Source organism: Phodopus roborovskii, unplaced genomic scaffold (assembly GCF_943737965.1).
Source record: "Phodopus roborovskii unplaced genomic scaffold, PHOROB, whole genome shotgun sequence".
NCBI classification, from domain to species: Eukaryota; Metazoa; Chordata; class Mammalia; order Rodentia; family Cricetidae; genus Phodopus; species Phodopus roborovskii.
The window spans coordinates 34723988-34743182 of NW_026126447.1; the positions used below are offsets into that span (position 1 = coordinate 34723988).

The following is a 19195-nucleotide window of genomic DNA, read 5'->3' on the forward strand; positions in this document are numbered from 1 at the left end:
TTCCTTCATTGCAAGGTAGTGTAGTCACAGATTTTGGGGAATGTGTATCAGTTTGGGGCACTGTGGTGAACAATCTTGGTTGTTAAACTGACTGAATCTGGAGCAAGTAAAACAAACTGCTAAGGCATTCCTATGAGTTTCTCAGTCAGATTACCTGAAGCAGGGAGACCCATCCTAAATGTGAGTGGCACCTTCTGCTGGCACCCCAGATAAAAGGACATAAGAGAAGGAAACTTTGGGGTTTTTTGTTTGTTTGTTTGTTTTCCTGCTTGCCCTAATTCTTGTTGACATGCTCATCTACCCTGCTGCTGTGAAATTCCTTCATGACATTAGCACCAACTTCATTGTGACCCCAATGTATAAACTAAGGATCAGCAGGAAGGAATCCTCTAGGTGTCCAGCACCAGATTAGGACTGTTGAGCCTCATAGACTGAACGACTAATGCAGTCATAGCCTTTCCAGTATATGACAGCAATTGATGGACCACACTCTGTAAGACAATCTCATAAATGATATCACTATCTTCACATCTACAGTGTGATGATTAGAGTGAGTTCATATGTTTGAACACTTGGTCTCCAGTTGGTGGAACTGCTTGGGAAGGATTATGCATTGTGGCCTTGTTGGAGGAAGTTTGTCAGTGGGGGGGGGAGAGCTTTGAGGTTTCAAAGGAATGGTGACATGAGTGTGCTCTCTCTGCCTCCTGCTTGTAGATCAAGATGTGAACTCTCAGCTGTTCCTACCACAATGACTTTGCTCTGCCATCATGAACTCTAACCCTCTGAAACCATAAACTCAATTAAATGCTTTCCTTTATATGTATATGTTGGTCATGGTGTTTTATCACAGCAGCAGAAAAGTAAGTAATAAATTATCAGTTCTGTTCTTTTACAGAATTCTAATACGGACACCATGGTAATCCTTACCACACCGCCTAGTAAACTGCTAGAGTGAAAACCTCTGTGGAGATGGCATATACTTCTCTTTATTTCTTACATTAAACCCAACTTTAAAAAAAGGGGGTGGGGAGAAAAGTATACAGAAGACAAACTGAAAGAGCTCTTGAAAGAAGAAGAGAAGTAAGATTAGTTAGGGTCCTTGAAACCCAAGGAAAGGCACAGCCACAGGCACAGCCACAGCGGTGATCCATACATTCAAGACACACCACAAACAAAGACAGCAACTTGGTAACACACAGAACACAAAGAGAAACACCCACAGGAAGCCTGCTCCCCCTGTGCACAGGGCAGCCCATCAACTGTAGCAGGTACCGCGCAACTGGAGGGAGCACAAAGGCCAAGTGATGGCCTGCCTTCCATCCTCACCACGTGGCCTTGCCATCATGTGTGGTGTCAGAGAAGCTACAGTAGAGGACAGGAACATTCACTCCTACCACACATGGCAATGCCACACATGAACAGCTGGGGAGCCCAGGATTTCTCAGACACTGGGCATTAACTGGTTTTCTCTTCTCCTCACTGACGCTGACATGAGTTGGGAATCAGACATTTTATGACTCTCTAGCAATAATAAAAACTGTGCTTATTCTGTGATGTCAGTGATGCTCTATGTGGTTGAGTAGGTAATGAGGCTAATCTATCTGTTCTAGCCATACTGGATGAAGGAAGCTGGAGTGCTCAGCCCAGTTCAGCACTCACACCCCTCAGTGCCACAGGAAGTCAGGTAAACAGACTAACACACCCTGGTCTTCTACTGAGTCTGGTGCATGCAGGTCATCCCAGCTCTTGGGAGGCTGAGGAAGACAAGTCAAGTCGAGGACACATGGGTTTACACAGTGAGCTCCTATCTAAAATCAGGGCTTCTACCCCCCAATCAAAGTCATGAGACACAGACCCCCTATACTTGGGACATAGAGGTAGGTGGGTCTCCGAGACCAGCCTAGTCTATATAGTGAGTTCCAGTCAAGCCAGGGTTACATAGTGACACCTTGCCTAAGGAAGCAGCAGCAGCAGGAGCAGCCACTGGCTATAGTGGCTCTCACTGCTAACTCAGGAGAGATGGGTTCCTGCAGCTTACTGCCAAGACAGTCCAGCCAAACTGCTGAGTCCCAAACCAGAAAGAAATTCTGTCTCAAAAAATAAAGTGGATAGCACCTGAAGAATGACAACTTCAGTTGTCCTTTGACCCTACATGTGCACAGGAGGATGTATATGCACAATTAAACATATATATTGCACCTATACACACCAATGAAATAAAAGTGTGTATGACAAATACACTTTAGTTTTTCTGAGATATTTGTGACTGAAGAATTAATTGTATCATCTAATGCAGTTCTAAATATAAATGTCTTCCTCGATATCTAGAAGAAATATACAAGGCAAACATTATAAACAAAAGAGTGCCAGCCTATAATCCCAGGATTCAGAAGGCTAAGGCAGAGAAATAATAGCAAGTTCCAGGCCAGTCTACATCTCACACTCACAGGTTTCAGGCAGACCAGGCTGCATAACAAAATCTTGCCTCAAAAAAAAAAAAAAAAAACAACCATCAAACATAGAAGTTGAACTGGTAACTGGTAACATGGTGACATCAGTGGACTTTGGGTAAGTTATGTGTATGTAATGCAATATGCAGACAAAGAATACAAAGATAAACTGAAGAACACACACACGTAAATTAAATGGTAACTAAAATATATTAACTATCAAGAAGGTAGTAAAAAACAAATAAATGAAACAAATCAGAAAACATAATGGCAGATGTAATTTTCTAAATACTCGAATTTAAAGGCAGCTAGCCCAGAATACCCAGTAGCAAACAATAACAAGACTGATTCAAACAGGTTAGAAGGTGAGGACCCACACCCAGATTTGTCCTCTGACCTCCATTCACACTAGAGTAGTACACACACACACACACACACACACACACACACACTCACTCACACACATGCACACATACACATGCACACACATACATATATGTGAAAAGAAGTTCAGAAAGACAGAGAAAGCAAAAATGCCCTAGGGGAAAACTCAAAAACAAGGCCTGGCATGGTGGTAAATGCCTTTAATTCCAGCATTCATAGTCAGGTAGGAGGATCTCTGTGAATTGGAGGCACATAGCAAGTTCCATGCCCGGTCTCAAACAACAACACCCTCCTGTCAAGCATCCAAGAAAAACAAAACAAAACAAAACAAAAAAACTTAATTTCATGCTTGGAATGCAGGAAACTGTACAGGCAGAATCCCCGAGAAAAAATGTACTTTACATGTCCTGTGGCTAGGAACACTAACTGCTGCAGAAGAATGTAAAATGCTGTGTGGAGACATCATGCAAACCCTGGAATGGATGATCATAGCCTCAATTTGCCCATGATACTTTCCGTCTAGTTTTGGGTCCTGGTCTTTAGCAAGTAAATTTCCTTTACTTCCAGCCAAAGATTGTTTTGCTGATAGCAGAGCTTCGGGACTGTTGAAAGAATCATACAAATCCCAGGAAGTGGCCATTATGCCTAAACAGACAGAAAAGGCAAAAGGATTTCAAAGTAAATTCTAATATTACAGCTTTGTACATAACTGGTCATAGAGAAATCTAAAATTATTTTCTATTAAGAACACTTTAGGCAGATGTCTGTGAGTTCAAGGCCAGCCTGGTCTACAAAGTTACACAGAGAAACCCTGTCTTGAAAAACAAAACAAAACAAAACAAAACAAAGAACACATTAATCTTAACAGCATTGACAGGAAAATAACAAAGAAATAGTTTATGAGGATACCTGGGGAGATCCTGAGCCGTCTCAATATTAGCATCTAGATCTACCTTCGTGTTTTAGGGACAGCCCAGGTTACCCTCACTCTCATGGAACTCTGTTTCTCCATCCTTCCTATCCAGGCCAGAGAAGAGTCACCTCATCAGCTTGTCACCGCAAGGCTGTCATGGGATACAGACTTGAACAACACTGAGACAGTGTTTTAGCTAGTGGCTAGCACGCAACACCTTATATTTTACAGATCTGCTTGTGGGAAGCATGCCATTCCTTTTCTACTCAGTAAAGTTCCCCTTACAACTATGTAGGTAGAAACAGTGTACCTTATGGGACAATGACATTGTCAAAAACCTTAATTACATTTATTCAAATCATCAAATATAGAAATGGGGACCAAACACAAACTGAAAACATCACTTATCATCAAATAATAATTTAGAAGCCCCATCCCCTTTTTCTACCAATTTACTGTTTTTGTAGCAATATACTATCCCTGAGTACAACATTCCTACAGATGACCCTACTAAACTTTTAGTTAATGATGTGGAAGTTTTTTAAGGATAGTGTTTAATAAAAACAAACTTTTCCTTTAAAAATTGAGATGGGCCAGGCAGTGGTGCACACCTTTACTTCCAGCACAGGCAGGTGGATCTCTGTTAGTTTGAGGCCAGTCTGGTGTACAGGGCAAGTTCCAGGACAGACTCCAAAGCTGCACAGAGAAACAATCAAACAAACAAACAAAGAATGTGTGCTGTTCCCACAGAGGACCCAAGTTAAGTCCCCAGGACCCACATTAGTGCCCACAACTGTCACTCCTGTCCAATGCCTCTGACTCTCACGGGCACCTGAACTCACATACACAGACATACACATTTTATTTTAAACCTATTGTTAAGTTTTTGTCAACAGCGTATTAAAACTTTCCTTTTTATACAATTCTGTCCCTCTACCTTGTTTGTAAGATGATATTTTTTTTACATATTGTAAGCCTATTAACAACTTAAATATTGCTTTATCAATCTCTTTAATTTTGTTTTTTAATATTTGTACTTATCTCATGAGTGTTTTGCCTGTGTAGTTATCTATGTGTACTGCATGCATGCAGTGCCCACAGAGGCCTAAAGAGGGCATTGGGTCCCCTGGAACTGGAGTTACAGATAGTTGTGAGCCACTGTGTGGGTGCTGGAAACCGAACCTAAATCCTTGGAAGAGCATCCAGTGCTCTTGTCCACTGAGCCACCTCTCCTCCAGCCCCTCTGCATCTCTTTTAAACTCTACTGCAAAAACAGGAAATTGGAAACAAAAGGAACTGGCTTTGGCACTTGCTTACATGTTCTTTTTTACTGATTCCCCCCCCCCCACTGTCTACTATCCTCCTGTTTGCCTAAAGGACTCATTCATTTAAAACAATTCTACCATCAATAAATTCCTTCAGCGTTTGAATACTCAGAAGTATCTCGATTTCTCCATTTCTAAAGGATTTGGTATTGCTATTTGACAGTGCTCCTTTTGCATCTGAACTTTAAATGTCACTGTGGAGCTATTCTCCTCGAATCAGACCCTTAGCAAGTTTAGAGAGACTTGGCTTATTCCCTGTCCAGCTACTCTTTGTGCCCCTTTCTCATAGTCTCATTACACCCATATGTGTGCTTACTGCCTCATAGGTCTCCATTTCAGGGTTTTTTTTTTTGTTTGTTTTTTGTTCGTTTGTTTGTTTGTTTTTCTCTTCCTAAATGTTCTCTTGCAAACTCCAGTGCACATTCTCATTTCCATTGCCACACTTTTTATTTTCTTTAAGACAAGCCCTTAGGTATCTCAGGTTGGCCTTGATCTTGCTACACACCGAGGATGACCTTGAACTCTTGTTCCTCCTGCTTTCCCCTCGGGAGAACCGAGACATTACAGGAATGAATTACACTGCTCTTATGCAGTGCTGTGGATCAAAACCACGGTTCCATACTAGAAAGAATTTGTACTTTCTGCTACCAGGGAAGGAAAAACAGTAGGATATCCAGATACATCCTCATTTGTACTCCCAAATGTACCATCCAGGCAAGCAACACCTCTGCTCTGAGGTGGGAATGGGGGGGGGGAACTAAAAGGAGATTGGAGCATTCATTCTTTTCTTCCACATAAAAGGGAGTAACAGGGGTGAACAATAAATATTCCCACCTATAAAAAAAAAAAAAACACTTCTTTTACTAAAAGTTTGTATTTTTAATCTTTAGAAAGAAATTAGCTCCTGGCTATGTTGAGCTGCGATAAGAGATCCGATTATGTATGTTCTTTTCTCCTAGCTTTTCATCTGCCCATACACCACTGGCTTTTGCTTATGCAGTGTCCTCAGACATGTTAATCTGTAAACATGCAGAGGTAGTAAACATAGTGTTTGAGAGCACAGGTTCTAGGACAAAAACAACCTGGGTTACTCCTCTATGGCTGTTTCCTCATCTATGAAACGGAGACTAATAATTGGACCCACTTTATAGTGTTATGGTGATCATTAAGACAGTTACTATAGGAAGAATGTAAAGATTTTGTGGAATATACAAATATATGTGGTGGTAGTAAACTACATCATAAAATCATTTTTTTTTTTTTAGTTTTTATAAATAATTAAATAGTGCAGAGTTCCGATATAGGGTGAATAAGAATCAGTCTGAACAATTATGTTACTCAAATACTGTATATTATTATTTCCTGTTACCTTGTCAAATTCTGAACATTATAAATTACAGTAACTAGTACTGAGACCTGGGCAAATCAATTTCTATTTTTTATTTATATATTTATATGTGTTGACTGACAGAGTCCAGGAACATATACTAAAATATATAACAACAGTTTGCCAACAGGAATAAAACAAATTACCTTTTTCTTCCGTTATGATTTTTTCACACTGAACCTCTTTATTCTTTGGTGCTCCATTAAATGTTTGCATCATCCTTTCCACATATAGGTCATTGCCTAACCTATTTCTACAAAGGATTTCATAATTCTTATTTTTCAGTCTGTAAAAAAACCAAAAATAACTAATTAAAAACTGTTATGGACATGATGTCATCATCATTCTACATTACATGTTGTCAAGTGCTTTCATTAACACAAAATGTAACAAAATGTGAGCATTAAAAACTCCTTAGGGAAATATTTCATTACATTACCACAAAGGACTGTTTCATGCTTCATGTTGTGCTTCCCAATGTCCATACTGCTTTCAGTGTTTATCAATAATATACCAGCACTATGTTCAGAGAATTCACGAGATTTAATATGGACATCCAAAGCCACAAATTCAGTCCAAGTATTACTTTTGCAGCATTGTGTGCACGATGTTTTCAAAATTGGTTAGTTATGGGTATTTTTATTTATTTATTTATTTTCTGAGACAGGTTTTCTCGGTGTAGCCCTAGTTGTCCTGGAATGCACTCTGTAGACCAGGTTGGCCTCAATCTCACAGAGATCCTCCTGCCTCTTCCTCCCCAGTGCTGGGATTAAAAGTGTGCACCACCACTGCCTGGCCTAGTTATAAGTATTTTTTAAACTCACATTTTAATTCCATTAATCTAGAAAATGTTTTCTAACCTCTCCCTCTCCCCCTTGCCCCCGCCCGATCCAGTGTGAAAGTGAATGCCTTCATTGAGATTTACTAATTTTTCATTTCAGTTTGGTCAAAGAATTTAGTGTAAGTCTACTCTGAGATTTTAATTTAAATTTACTATATGTCCCTTTCATCATGAAGTGGTCTTTCCCTAGGTATACTGCACGTACGCATTTCTAAAGGCTCTGTAGTTTTCTCCTTTGTTTTCTTCTACTTAAAAAATCTTCTGGGGCTGGAGAAATGACTCAGCACTCAACAGCACACTGGCTGCTCTTACAGAGGACCTGGTTTCAAATACCCACATGGCAGCTCATGACTGTCTATATCTCCAAGATCTGACCTCCTAACACATACTTCCATGCATGCAAAATACCAATGCACATAAAATAAAAGATAAATAAATTTTTAAAAACACAATAAAAAATATCTTCTTTCAGGGTGTAGGCTAAGTGGTTAAGAACATTTGCTGTTCCTACAGAGGGTCTGGAGTTTGGCTCCCAGGATCCGTATTGTGAAGCTCCAAACCACATGTAACTCCAGCTCTAGGAAACATGATGCCGTCTCTTAGCATAGCATAGCGGAGTGTGACATCTCTCCTCTCTCTCAGACACACACTTGCACACACTTGCGCGCACACACACACACAAATAAAAATAAACTTTGAAAAAAGTTCCTCTTTATCTTTGGTTTTCAGGAGGCGCGTCAGCACAATGCACTGAGGTCATTTCTGTTGCTTTCATTTTTACTTCTATGCAAGAGTCTGTTAGTAACTCAGGAAAGCTTACTCCACTCTGGGATTTGTACTGTACATGTGTGAAACACTGACATGCTAGACTATTATTTTTATAATCCATTTTCTTTTTATGTTTCATTTTCAGACCCATGCTTGCTTTCTGACAGTTACGTAAAGTTCTTATCCAGCAGCATCATTCGGAGCTTCTTAATGTAAATGTTTAACCATCTTAATTGCTGAAACATTTCACAGCTGTTTTGTATTTTGTATCCAATCAGCCCATAGCTCTAGCATTCTCAGAGTTTGGATCTGTTGTTTATCTTTTAATAATGACTTGTCTTTTATTGGTTTGGCATTTTTTTTTTATCAAATTCAATCTGAGGGAATCATTTTTAAAGTATTTATTATTGCTGTATATGTGTCAGTTATTTAAATGTATGTGTGGTATATGCACATATGACTGTCACATATGTCAGGTATCTGGTCACTCTTTTAATCCCTTGAGATAAAGTCTCACTGACCCTGGAGTTGAGCCAGCAGCCAGCAAATTCCTGCAATCCTCCTGTCTCCACCCCTCCAACACCAACCATGCACATGTTTCTTACGTGGGCACTTGGGACTCTAACTTACCCCCTCGTGCTTTGGATATGTTCATGTATCACTTTTTTATTAAGTCACAGGAAGGAACATATCTTTTACCTCAAAAATTTATTCATTGTGGTGAGCTAAAAATCCTCTCTTTTATCTATTTTGCAACATATATTAACAGGGTCACACAGCTGTGACAGGACACTAGGACTTGATTTGGTCCTGCTGACTAGAACTTTGGACCTGCTGACCTCTGTCCTTTCTTCTTCAGAAGTTCACATGGTTACACAAGCTATGCAAAAGAGAAGAGCTTTTCCTATAGAAAATTGTCATGTGATGTAAACATGTCCTCATAAGATCACAGAGCATGTATGTAAATTTAAGGGCGCATTTCTAGAAATCTCCAAGGGCTCGTCACAAGAACAAGAACCTCTGATTACCCTAGCTGTATAGAAGTAATATAGACAACTGAGTCACACATACATTATTTTCTCAGCTTCTTCAGATTCTATCGAGAATATGACTGTTGGCAGATCAAAAAATTTCAGTGTTTCCGTCTCTGAGAGAATGATCTCTATGTTCTTCTCCAGCTCTTCCTTTGTTATAGCTGTTTCAGGTGTAGTCCTCAGAACTCGAACATCTAAAATACACACCACAGTAAGACCATCCTGGAGCGGCTAGTGTACACACTTCCTAATTGCTTAGGCACAGTGATGACACACACATGGTATGCATACTGTCTAGTCACTGAGACACAATGACACACACACACACAGTAAGTGTCTTTAAACAGCAGTCTGTTAACCTCCGTGAAGGCAACTGGAGAAGCCCGTAACAGTCTGTATTGCTGTTAGAGCTATCAGTCCTAGTCTAGTCTCCTATCTCTGGTCACAGTCCCAAGGGCAATCCTGTTACAATTATCCTGTTCTATTACTAGGAATTTTAAGGTAGCTGTTGGTGCCACTGAGAAGCAATATGGGGGAAGGTATATTGTGAAAGGCACCTGACCCTTTGAGGCCTCAGCAACCTGGCTCATTATTTTGTTTGTTTGTTTTTGTTTTGTTTTGTTTTGTTTCTTATAGTTCACCTTCAAACATCTTCGACAAGAGATAGAGGAATCTTCAACAGGTCTGGTTGACTATAGGTCTGAAATGGTCTCAACTTTCACACAAATAAGGGATATGTTTAAAAAAAAAAGAGATTAGTCAAAATCTTTAGAATAGTGAGAGGTCCAATACCCCAGGAGAATTTTACTAAGGGTAGAATTTCAGAGCTGGGGAAGTTTGGGATGGGTTATTGGCAAGAAATAGCCTTGATGTGGCATGTTGGTCAGGGTTCAATAGGTTTGGGATTTTGAAACAGGACCTCACTATGTAGCCCAGGCTGGATTCAAACTCAAAGCCCCTCTGTCTCCATCTCCAGTGTACTGGCATTAGAGGCATGAATCATACCAGGGTTCAGTGTACTTTTCTTAACAAAAGAGGAGAAAGCGGGAAAGCAAAGACTCTCAAGGGTAAAGTTTGACTTGCTTTAGAACAATAAAACAAGAGTTCAACACTTCCCAGAGGTGAAGACTCAGTCCCCTCTTAATGCTCAGGATCTGAGAAAAACAACTTCCTAATAATCTTAAAAAAAAAAAAAAAAAAAAAAAAGCATCTGGAATGGTTAAATATAGTAACACATTCTCATCCATGCACAAAATTCTAATAAATGTATTTTTCAGATACTATGGAAACGCTTGTGCTACAATTCTAAATGAAGAATAGCCTACAGCACTGTCTATAGAGTAGTTACAATGACATAAAATAAAGGTCAGGAAAAATGAAGTGTTTAATTGCTAGCCGCCTTAATGACTCTTTAAAAAAACCTGTTCTACAATAGTAAATCTGGTTAAGATAGGATAAGCAAAGAGAAGCAAATGAATTATCTACATGGGCAGCTTGGAGGTGCATTTAGTTCAGATTTCCTACGGCAGCAATGGAGAAAATAGGAGTAAGATGTAACGATCCACAGGGACACAGGGAAGTTTGAAACTGAAAAGAACAGGCTCTTGATCCTCTCCCTACTCTTTTAGACCATCAGATGTCGGGTAATGACTCGGCTATAAATAAAGTAGCCTTGCAGCACAGACGTAGTTCTAAAAAAAAAACATCACATGAGATATGGCACATACAGAATCTAATGTGACAGCATCAGTTATATATTAGAGTTGGGGATTTTTTTTTTTTTTTTTTAGCTTTGGAGCCTGCCCTGCAGACCAGGCTGGCTTTGAACTCACAGTGATCTGCCTGTCTCTGCCTCCTGAGTGTTGGGATTAAAGGTTTATGCCACCATCACCCAGCAAAAATGAGTCTTTTTAATGGCAGAGGGACACACTAAACCACAGAACAGCAAATGAATTTTGTGCAGGTCTGTCATCTCCTCAATGTTACCTGAATTTGATACATAATAAAGGAAAAAAAAATTCCAGCAGCAGTATGTATCTATGGAATCTACATATCACCGGCTCCAGACTAGTCTTACAGTAGGTGGAGACTGCACTTGCATCTCTACCTAGAAACCTATCAATGTACTTTTTGCTTTCAGATGGAGGAAGCACACTTTTCTCCACCTGTGATATTCTTCAAGAGATCTCCAGCTATGTGCATCAATCATGTTATGACCACATGTTCACACAGAAAGCCCCTCCAGAGAGACAGGAAGGACTCTGTAGTGGTCTACATCATTTAATGAGAAGGTGAGACCCTGTCAACTTTGGGGCTTCAAAAACACTTTTACTCACAGTATAAACTTGTTTTGTTTCCAGTGTATCAGCCCTTACCCTGTGTTTTTCAACTAACTCAGAAATGGGTAAGGAAAAAGTTATATTATCTGGTCACATTAAGAAATCTTAGGCCAGGTGGTGGTGGTACATACAGGTAATCCAAGAACTTTTGCAAGGCAGAGGCAGGTAGATCTCTATGAGTTCAAGGCCCACTTGGTCTACAAAGTGAGTTCCAAGACAGCCAGAGCAGCTACTCAGAGAAATCTTGTCAAAAAAAAAAAAAAAAAAAAAAAAAAAAAAAAAAGAAAGAAAGAAAGAAAGGAAGGAAGGAAGGAAGGAAGAAACAAAGAAAGAAAGAAAGAAAGAAAAAGAAAGCTCAGTGAGGTACACTCCATGAAGCCTTGATTAAGCTGTTGTTTAGCTACAATGAGTCCAGTGCAATTACAATCATCAATCATATTGAGTTACAAAATGGTGCTTCTTTCTCTCACAAATGCAGAAGTGCTAACCACAGGTACTCTATGAGTTCATGTACAAATACCTATTACCCATTTATCTCCATGCTGAGCGAGCAACAGTCTGTGCCTAACAAGCTGCTCCATCATACAAATCAAACTCCAAGCATTTTCGGGCATCAGCTCTGAAAAGTGTATACATCAGAAAACCCAGAAGGCTTGGGAAAGATTTCAAGATGGTTGAGTGATTCTTTTCACTTTAGAACAGTTCAAGGTGTAGGAAATTTGTAAGAATATTAGAGTTTGTGTACGAACTCTGTACTCAGTAGTAAACATTCCTCTGGTGTACTTAGAGCAGCTAATGAACCAATAGGAATACTTCAACATCTGAAGCTCAGCTTTTATTATAGTCTGCTTCATTTTTAATGGCATCTAAAAACTCAGAATCTATTCCAAAATACCATCCAAAAAACCACATTTGATCATCCTGCCCCTTAGGTTTTCATAGACTGTGGCAGTTTCCTGAGTTAGAAGACTAAGGAGTATTGGTCATGCATGTGGAACAGGCTTCCATTTAGGATTGCCTGATGCGGGACACAGGTGGAAGGAAACAGAGTCTAATCTTATGGTACATTTACGTTATCAACACGACTTCTTGCTGACATCATCCACACTTAGCTGAATCTGGTTTCTGTTTTCATACACTATAATCTGGAGAAAGTCATGATGCAAAGCCCATATTTAGGAGGATAGGAAAGCTCCACCTTGAAGGACAAACATTTACATGAGGATTTAGAATTCTTCCCTATAGGAGTCTATCTACTCTACCCTTCATCACACTTCTAAGTATGGGCTCCTGGATATTGTCAATGAGTTATAACACAGCGCTATACTTTTTTGTTGTTGAACTTATCTACCTTTGGCTAATGGGAACACTAATGGCTGCTGTGTCCTTGTCATTCTTTTTTGCGGTAGGGAGAGGCAGGGTTTTGTTCAAGTATCTTTTTACTTTCTTGTCCATCTTATATATGCCCAAGGCTCAGAAATCAGCTATTTCTTTAAAGGGCCCTAGTTTCTTTTGTTGAAGGACAATATGCAAAGCTGAGTAAAGCACTCAATTATTTTACAAACAGACCCTTATCTATATCTATATAAAGACTATGGTTGATTATTTGGCAATTGCGGGGGGAGAATGAGAGACTGGAAAGATGCTCAATGGGTACTACCATTAGCAGATGAACTGAGGTTCAGTTCCTAGCAAATGCATGAGACCCATGATGGTCTGTAGTTCTAGTTCCAGAGGATCTGATGTCCTACCCTGACCTCCTCAGGCACTGCACATACTTCAGATGTATACACGGGCAAAACACCCATACACATAAAATATACCCTTAAAAAGAATGATAATGATTTCCAAGTGTTGACTTGTATGTACATGTACAGGAAAATGGGAGTTTCTCTCTAGGCCTCTCTCTCTCTCTCTCTCTCTCTCTCTCTCTCTCTCTCTCTCACACACACACACACACACACACACACACACACACACACACACACACACACACACACACTACAAACACTCCACACAAGGAGAGGTATTGATAATGACTAAACTCAAGGCCTTCCTTGTAGGAAAATGTTCTCCCACTAAGATAGGGCCTCAGTTCCTTCATATCTACTTTCAGGCACAATTAAGAAATTAATCTTAAAATGGAATACAAACTGTGACAAAATAATCTAGGTTTTTACAAACATTACAAACAAGGACAGTTTCAGTGTAGGGGATTAAACTACTGAAAATACATTAAACTGTAAGATTTAAAAAATGTTTTTATTACCTGTAAAACTAGCCAGTCTTTCCCTCTTGTAAGCTGGTTCTTCTAGGTCCTCTGTTATTGATTCAGTTGTGGACACACTTGACTTGGACACTGTGCTGCTCCCCAGAACTGACCTTTGAAAGTTATTAACACATTTGTTCAATGTCCTTATGAGAAACTAAAAGTGTACATTAGATTACATCAACAGACAGAAAATCCAAATATACTAATCATATAAGCAACGTAAATCAAAATAACTTTTAACTCTACACTTGATTTTTAACAATTTTTAAAAAGTGAAGGTTTATTTTAGAATAGCGTATCAAATCTCTACCCAGAGGCCATCATTATATTCCCAATGTATATGTTGAATGAATATCTGAAATATAGCTCCCTGTCAGCCTCCATTTTCTTTGTCACTTTTCATCATTTTGCTGTGGTGTGCTTTAGTACCTCTACCCCAGGAGTTTGTTTAGGGGCTCAGCCAAGAACACTCTTCTACACATTCTTCATAGCCCATCTCAAAAGTTCAATTTACCAAAGTTCCCTGGATAGGTAGGTAACAAGACACAGCTGCCCTGTGAAATATTTCCTCCACTCCAAAGGCAACTGTAGACATAGCTACACTGCACAAATGGAAACCTTCCCTGTGAGAGGGGCTGGGGGAAAGTTCATGAGACTTGAGGTGACAAAAGGTCCTGTCTGGAAGAAACAGTCACTTGGAAGAGCCTCAAAGGTCCCTCCCAGGCTTAACAGGAGTAAACAAGTGCTGGGGAGGAGGACTGAGCAACTGAGCTACCAGGGGAAAGATTCTGGGGCTATGCAGCTGCCTACAGGCTGTGCAGAGAGCTTAGGGCTATGGCTTGTGGTACCATGTGGGGTCTGCTTTGCTGTGACGCAGATGCTTTTCTAAGTCATCCCAATTCCTGTAAGCAACCCTTCACCCCCTCTCCTGTTAGTAAGGCCAATAAAAACTCACCACACTGGACTTTATTGCAATCATTAGTTTGGTCAGTCATGGGTTCCCTTTCTGGGGTGAGTAGATGTGTGCTACATGTCCCCAGGAAAAGCTGTCACATGGTATGTGTGTATGTATGTATGTATGTAAGCTATGTAAGCTATGTAAGCATATATAGGAAATGGAAGATGAATTCAAAAGTAAATTTTAAATCAATGATCATAATATTATCCTGTAACATCTTACATTTATGCTTTCAATTGTTTACCAAGAGGTTAACCTTATTGGAAGATCCATTGTTTCTCATCTGGCTTTCCAAATGTTTTGTGTGCGAATTCAATGCAGGCTCTAGAACACTGTGTGACTGCACTGTATTTTAAATTACAGCAATAAAACCCCAAAGAAACCGGGCCAAAACCGACTGTCAAGTTAGTTCTTTCTTTTGATCCCTTAGGCAATCTTGAGTAAAATATACACACTTTTCACAATGTTTTGGAATTTATGGGAAATCTTCACTCAAGTTCTGAACATGAATGTAATTAAAACATAAAAGCTAGAACACTAGCATTGATAGATTGAAGTTAGAAAACTGGAAACATACGTGTCTAGATGTATGCAATACAATATAAATGCAATCAAAAGAACAAGGGCCTGTATACTTCACCTTGTGAACTGCCCTAACATACTAGGGTTGATTGTATTTTGATACAGGCTATATGAAGAAATAAAATCTGATCCAAGTGATCCTTCTTGTGACGTCAAGAGTTTATTTGGCTTTGCTGTTCCAACAAGTGGATCTGGATGGTAGAGAGGTCGGGGAGTGACATCAACGCCTCTTGCATCAAACACCTGTAGAAAATGGTCATTTAAAGTGAATAGCCAGACAAGAAAACAGAAATATGCATAGCATTAAAATATTGAGTGAAATGTTCTTAGGACAAAATAAACATGAGAACTTTAATAATACAAAGTTTTATTCATGCAGTTTAATTAAGCAAAATGAAAATAAATCTTACTCATGTGCCTATATATAAGTAATAAATACAGAGATATGATCTGGAAGTGTTAGCTGATCTCTGTCAGTGATCATCATACAGTACACTTATAGAAACCTGGAGGGTATAGCCAATCATTTGAAATGGCCTCTTGATGTAATCAACAGACAAGATACATATAGAAGGGGCTGGCATGACAACAAAGTTTTAAATTAATTATTTAATTAGTTAGTTTGTTTGTTTATTTTTGAGAGAGATTTTCTCTGTGTTTCTCTGGCTGTCCTGGAACTTGCTTTATAGACTAGGCCAGCCTTGAACTCAGGGACCACCCTGTCTCTGCCTTTTGAGTACTGGGATTAAAGGCATGTGCCACCATGTCTGGCTACAGAAAACTTTCCTTTTTTTAATGACAATATATTTTTATTCAAATTTGAAACAAGTTTGTTTTACATGTTAATCACAGTTCCCTCACCCTTGTCTCCTCCCCTGTCCCCCTCCAAACCCCCATCCCATCCCCGTTCTGCTTCCATGGGGGATCTTCAAAGTCTGTCATATAATTTGGAGTAGGACCTAGGTCCTCCCACATGTATCTAGACTGAGAGAATATCCCTCCATGTGGAATGGGCTCCCAAAATCCATTTGTATACTAGGGATAAATACTGAAACACTACCAGACACCCCATAGATTGCCCAGTCCTCCTAACTAACACCCATGTTCAGGGGATCTGGGTTGGTCCTTTACTAGTTTCCCAGTTATCAGACTGGGGTCCATGAGCTCCCCCTTGTTCAGGTCAGATGATTCTACAGGTTTCTCCAGCCTGGTCTTGATCCCTTTGCTCATCATCCCTTGCTCTCAGCAACTGGATTCCAAGAGTTCTACTGGTGTTTAGCTGTGGTGACTCCTGCTTCCATCAGCCACTGGATGAAGGCTCTAGGATGGCATATAAGGTAGCCATCAATCTCATTATTGGGGCAGGGCATTTAAGGTAGCCTCTCCACTATTGTTTAAATTCTTAGTTTGGGGTCATCCTTATAGATCTCTGGACATTTCTTAGTGCCACATTTCTCTTTAAACTTATAATGGCTCCCTCTATTGTGGTATCTCTTTTCTTGCTCTCCTCTATTCTTCCCCTGACTCAATCTTCCTGCTCCCTCATGCCCTCCTCTCCCCTTCTCTTTCTCCTAACTCCCTCTCCCATCCTCCCATGCTCCCAATTTACTCAGGAGATCTTGTCCAAAGGGACCATGTATGTCTCTCTTAGGGTCCTCCTTGTTTCCTAGCTTTTCTGGTGGTATGGATTGTAGGCTGGTGATCCTTTGCTCTATGTCTAAAATCCATATATGAGTGAGTACATATCATGTTCATTTTTTTGTGACTGGGTTACCTCAGTTTGGGTGGTTTCTGCTAGTTCGTCCATTTGCCTGGGAATTTCAAGATTCCATTGTTTTTTCCACTGAGTAGTGCTCCATTGTGTAAATGTACCACATTTTCTCCATCCATTTTTCTATTGAGGGGCATTTAGGTTGCTTCCAGGCTCTTGATATTACAAATAATGCTGCAATCAACAGAGCTGAACAGATATCCTTGTATGAATGTGCATCCTTTGGGCACATACCAAAGAGTAGAATTGCTGGATCTTGTGGTTGATTCCCATTTTCCTGAGGAACTGCCATACTGATTTCCAAAGTGGCTGTAGGGGTTTGCACTCCCACCAGCAGTGGAAAAGTATTATCCTTTCTCCACATCCTCTCCAGCATGAACGGTCTTTGATGTTTCTGATTTTAGCCATTCTGGCAGGAGTAAGATGGTATTTCAGAGTTGCCTTGATTTGCATTTCCCTGATGGCTAAGGATGTTGACCATTATCTTAAGTGTCTTTCAGTCGTTTTAGATTCATCTATTGAGAATTCTCTATTTAGTTCTGTACCCCACTTTTTAATTGCATTGTTTGGTGTTTTGGTAACTAGCTTCTTGAGTTCTTTTTATATTTTGGAGATCAGTCCTCTGTCAGATGTGGGGTTGGTGAATATCTTTTCCCATTCTGTGGGCTGCCATTTTGTCTTATTGACTATGTCCTTTGCCTTACAGAAATTATTCATTTCCAGAAGATCTCATTTATTAATAGTTGTTCTCAGTGTCTATGTTACTATTGTTTTTTTCAGGAAGCAGTCTCCTGTACCAATTTGTTCAAGGGTACCTCCCACTTTCTCTTCTAAGAAGTTCAGTGTGGCTGGATTTACGTTGAGCTCTTCGATCCATTTGTACTTAAGTTTTGTGCATGGTGATAGATATGGATCTACCTGCAGTCTTCTACACACCAGCATCGTTATGCCAGCACAATTTTTTGAAGATGCTTTCTTTTTTTTTTTTCATTGTATAGTTTTAGCTTCTTTGTCAAAATCAGGTGTTTGTAGATGTGTGGGTTAATATCAGGGTTTTTGATTCTATTCCATTGGTCTACCTGCCTATTTTTGTGCCAATACTAAGCTGTTTTCAGGACTATAACTCTATAATAGAGCTTGAAGTCAGGGATGGTGATGCCTCCAGAAGCTTCCTTATTGTACAGGGTTGTTTTGGCTATCCTGGCTCTTTTGTTTTTCCACATAAAGTTAAGTATTGTTCTTTCAAGGTTGGTGAAGAATTGTGCTGGGATTTTGATGGGGATTGCATTGAATTTGTAGACTGCTTTTGGCAAAAATGCCATTTTTACTATGTTGATACTACCTATTCAAGAGCAGGGAAGATCTTTTCATTTTCTGTTATCTTTGTTAATTTCTTTCTTGAAAGACTCAAAGTTCTTATTATATATAGGTCTTTCACTTTTGTGGTTAGCGCTACCCCAAGATATTTTATATTGTTTATGGCTATTGTAAAGGGTGATATTTCTCTGATTTCTTTCTCAGCCCCTTTATCGTCTGTATATAATAGTGCTACTGATTTTTTTTTTTTTTTTTAGTTAATCATGTATCCAGCCACTTTGCTGAAGGTGTTTACTGGTTGTAGGAGTTCCCTGGGAGAGTTTTTCAGGTCATTTATGTAAACTATCAAATCATCTGCAAATAGTCAAAGTTTGACTTCTTCCTTTCCAATTTGTATCCCCTTGATCTCCTTTTATTTTCTTATTGTTCTAGCTAGAACTTCAAGTATAATATTGAAGATATATGGAGAGAGTGGGCAGCCTTGTCTTGCTCCTGATTTTAGAGGAATTGTATTGTATTTCTCTCCATTTAGTTTGATGTTAGCTGTTGGTTTGCTGTATATTGCTTTTATTATGTTTAGGTATGTTCCTGTTATCCCTGATCTCTCCAAGAACTTTGTCATGAAAGGGTGTTGGATTGTGTCAAAGGATTTTTCAGCATCTAGGGAGATGATCATGTGGTTTTTCTTTTTTAGTTTGTTTATATGGTGGGTCACATTGATGGATTTTTGTGTGTTGAAGCCTACTTGATCATGGAGGATGATTTCTCTGATGTGTTCTTTTATTGAGAATTTTACATCAATGTTCATGAGGGATATTGGTCTGTAGTTATCTTTCTTAGTTTTGTCTTTGTGT

The 19195-nt window shown here is 39.4% G+C and overlaps 1 protein-coding gene across 1 annotated transcript in view; it reads right to left on the reverse strand.

The window, feature by feature from the left end:
- The window catches only part of Dnai4 (dynein axonemal intermediate chain 4), a 63759-nt gene that overhangs the window by 25892 nt on the left and 18672 nt on the right, over positions 1–19195 (reverse strand). The window contains exons 3-7 of the mRNA XM_051188281.1: positions 15312–15496; positions 13711–13823; positions 9140–9296; positions 6606–6745; positions 3347–3479 (exon numbers count right to left, since the gene is read on the reverse strand). Of these exons, the coding sequence (XP_051044238.1) occupies positions 3347–3479; positions 6606–6745; positions 9140–9296; positions 13711–13823; positions 15312–15496 (728 nt within the window). The remainder of the gene's footprint in view (positions 1–3346; positions 3480–6605; positions 6746–9139; positions 9297–13710; positions 13824–15311; positions 15497–19195) is intronic.